This window comes from Sphaeroforma arctica (genome assembly GCF_001186125.1).
Source record: "Sphaeroforma arctica JP610 unplaced genomic scaffold supercont1.94, whole genome shotgun sequence".
Classification (NCBI taxonomy): domain Eukaryota; class Ichthyosporea; order Ichthyophonida; genus Sphaeroforma; species Sphaeroforma arctica.
This window is the reverse complement of record NW_014040464.1, coordinates 71090-74668: the sequence shown is the minus strand read 5'-3', so window position 1 is coordinate 74668 and position 3579 is coordinate 71090. Positions and strand designations below refer to the sequence as shown.

At 43.8% G+C, this 3579-nt stretch overlaps 1 protein-coding gene across 1 annotated transcript in view; it reads left to right on the top strand.

Annotated features, from left to right (window-relative positions):
* Positions 1-1001: 1001 nt before the first annotated feature.
* Positions 1002-3579, top strand: part of SARC_02155 (hypothetical protein) — a gene marked incomplete at both ends in the record, with an annotated part of 2661 nt that continues 83 nt past the window's right edge. Inside the window, 3 exons of the mRNA XM_014304098.1 lie at positions 1002-1248; positions 2493-2663; positions 3324-3503. Of these exons, the coding sequence (XP_014159573.1) occupies positions 1002-1248; positions 2493-2663; positions 3324-3503 (598 nt within the window). The remainder of the gene's footprint in view (positions 1249-2492; positions 2664-3323; positions 3504-3579) is intronic.

The following is a 3579-nucleotide window of genomic DNA, read 5'->3' as shown; positions in this document are numbered from 1 at the left end:
ATATATATATATATATATATATATATATATATATATATATATCTCTAGATATATATATATATATAGATACATATATAAATGCATATATATATATATATACATATATATACATATACATATATATATATATATATTCTGCATGTGTAGTATCTTGCTATACATTGCAAGCCTACCTGGAGTGTTAATTACGTGTTTTGCAATTTGTCTATTCGGATCGAGAAGTGGTTTGTATTTAGCATTTGCACGATGTTTTAGGTAGTGTCTCAGTCTGAGTCACCGAACTGGCAGCTAGTTATGTGACATATGCCTAGGATATAGATAACGTGAAGGGTGTGTATTTTCACACATGTGCGGTCTATGAAACCAACATTCATACTTCTCCTCGCAGAGACATTTTATAGGCGCATAAATGTCAGATGGATTGCATATGCATATGTGAAGGGTGTGCATTTTCACACATGTGCGGTCTATGAAATCAACATTCATACTTCCCCACGCAGAGACATTTTATAGGCGCATAAATGTTAGATGGATTGCTTATGCATATGCATATGCATGGCCCGGTATACTTCTGTTTGATAGTAGACCTGTGGTCAAGTCTATATACAAAAATGTGTATGATGCTTCTCATCGTACCAGTACCAGCTCTTCTGCTGCATTCGCCACAGCCTTGATGCGGGCAGCCTATCTGCAAAGTGCGCTCTACGAACATATCACTCACGATTCAGTCATAGCCACTGCTTTCCCTTGAAGACTCGATGTGTATATGATAAATTTGGAGGCGATAGTGTACAGCCTGTTATGTACAATACTATCTGTGTACTGGATGTTGTGTTTTAACTCGAACATCCAGTAGCATGTACAGGTAGCGCGTGCTGCGACGGCTGCCATGCCTAGTCGGGGCTGCGTCCTCCATACCAAAACCTGTGTTGTTCATCATCGGATCACTCCAAACAATCTGCGTGCACTCACACAAGTCTGCGAATATCCACACACACATGATGTACACATCAGTATGTAGGCTCACACTCCGGCGTGTATGTATACACTACCTCATTCCGCAGTACCGAGAGGCGTCTGGGCGTACAGCCGATAAGCTGACCTTGGCCGAGAAGATTGTGTACTCTCATCTAACGGATGCCACTCAGCCCATTGCGCGCGGGGAGACCTACCTGCACCTGAAACCCGATCGAGTAGCCATGCAAGATGCCAGCGCACAGATGGCTCTGCTGCAGTTCATGTTGGCTGGTATGTTGGTGTATGGTATCCTATCGAGGTTGAATCCGGTGGCGAGTCGGTTAGGGAGTGTGTGATTTTGGGGCTGTTTACATAGGGGTTCGACTGTTACGAACTCTTGTGTGTTTGCGGCTGGTTGGTACAGTATGTGGGGACGGGAGCCGATTTCTAGGTGAGGATAACAGGGCCAACTTATTTTACCGGGTTTGATTACTAGTGTATGTATGACTGGTGTCCGTGTCGCTCGGGATGTGCCCATTGTTCCATGTTGTTTGTGGTGGTACTAGCGGAGTGATAGAGGTACAAATCTGCCTGTGCTACCATACACGTTGAGATGCAGATTAACAGTGCACAGATGACTATATTGTAATCACACCAATATTAGGCTGAGTCCGCGTTTGTATTGTATGTGGTATTGTTTGTGTCGATGTACAGGTGTATTCAAACACACTTGGTGCTGGCCGGCATTAGAATATAAGGGAGATGGCTGCCTGAAGGGTACCTGCTAGTGCAAGATACTGTCTGTATCGTTTTGGTGCTCTGTTGGTCACGCCGAGTACTCGCCAGCACAACAGCGACTCTACTGTGTTGAGGCAGTGACAGATTTAACAGTTATAGGATCAACGATGTTGTTGTACCGCCTTGTTCTGAGGTATATCCACAATACAGAATACTGTCCCCATCATACCAATACGTCGACTATGTGCAAGTTTTATGGATTTCATAGCATTGTGCAGGTGCGTCTTCTTTCGTCATATACTAGACACATGCTTGCCTACAGCCCCCCCTTCGCTGCGAATTGTGGCGCCTTTGTATTCCAACATCTGTATGTGGGCCGCCTGATAGTGGATATCGAATGGACCGTATTTGCATTCGAATCCGAGTTTGCAGTGTGTGTAACATGTTTTGAGTGAGATTGACATTTAGTGTATTTGGGTACATATACTTGCATTCTGGTGGCCTGCGGTAGCTTGATGTACGTTACGTTTCAGACATTTGCTTTCGGGTTCATGTTATATCTACCTTCATACTCTCAATATCTGAAAAGCGCTATTTGGGTGTGTAGTTTTCAATACGACAGAAACACAATGGGCTATGTATTGCTTTCACCCAAGTACTACATTCGATGCCCTCGAACAGCACTGGCATCTTTATTGTTTGATATCCGTTCTCAGTATGCTGTGTTACCACCCCAAACTCCGCTTAACATAAACCTCGAACCCTGAATCCAAACCCTAAAACCTCAACTCTAAAAGGACTTAAGACGACCAAAGTGCACTCGTCGATCCATTGCGATCACTTGATTGCGGCTGAGAAGGGACCTGCGGCCGATCTCGCGACGTCAAATAAAGAAAGTGGAGAAATCTACGACTTTTTGGGCTCTGCTGCTAAGAAATACGGAATCGGCTTCTGGAAACCTGGATCTGGTAGGTATACTTATCGCGCAATATGAAGCTATAAGGTTTATGATGTTATTCTGAGTGTGGTGGGAAGTGGTGTGTAACATTGTCTTTGCGCAGGTTGGTGTTGAGGTGAAGCACCGCAACTGCTACCTGTAAATGGAGCGAGTGTCTGATGTCCATGAGTATCTCGCATGCCGCCTCATATATGTTTATCGTGATATCGTTGATGCTGCGAATCTGAAGAAGATATGGGAACTCTGGCTATGTATTTGAATACATACCTGTTACCAATTTATTATTTTGGCACGACTCTGTGTTTATAGGCACACACATAGGCATATCTGTACGTACGCACTATCATTTGTACCATGACTATGGCTCCATGCCAGCAGCTCATACGTGTGTATATAGAGGGGTACGAATTGGGTTCTGCCTTATATTGACAATGGGCAACTGGCTTCCGTTTTTATACACAATTTTCGGGGTCTACATTTAGGCTATATTCACATACCTCGACGCACTGCCATAGGTATCATATATCAGTAGAACACTCGACCAGTACACTGATGCTGGGCACAGACTGGCACACACCCAACACCATACTATAGCCTAAAACCCCTGACACTAAAGCCTAAACCCTAAATCCTGAAAACTATTCTCCCTACCCCCCTCTCCATCCCATAGGTATCATTCATCAGATTGTTCTGGAGAACTACGCTGCGCCGGGTACGCTGATGCTAGGTACGGATTCGCACACACCGAATGCGGGGGGTCTGGGAACAATTGCGATTGGGGTAGGAGGTGCAGATGCGGTGGATGCCATGGCTGGTTTGTCATGGGAGCTCAAAGCACCCAAGGTCACTGGTATGTATACAACAGCTTATATATATTATCTATATATATATATATATATTATATATATATATATATATATATATAT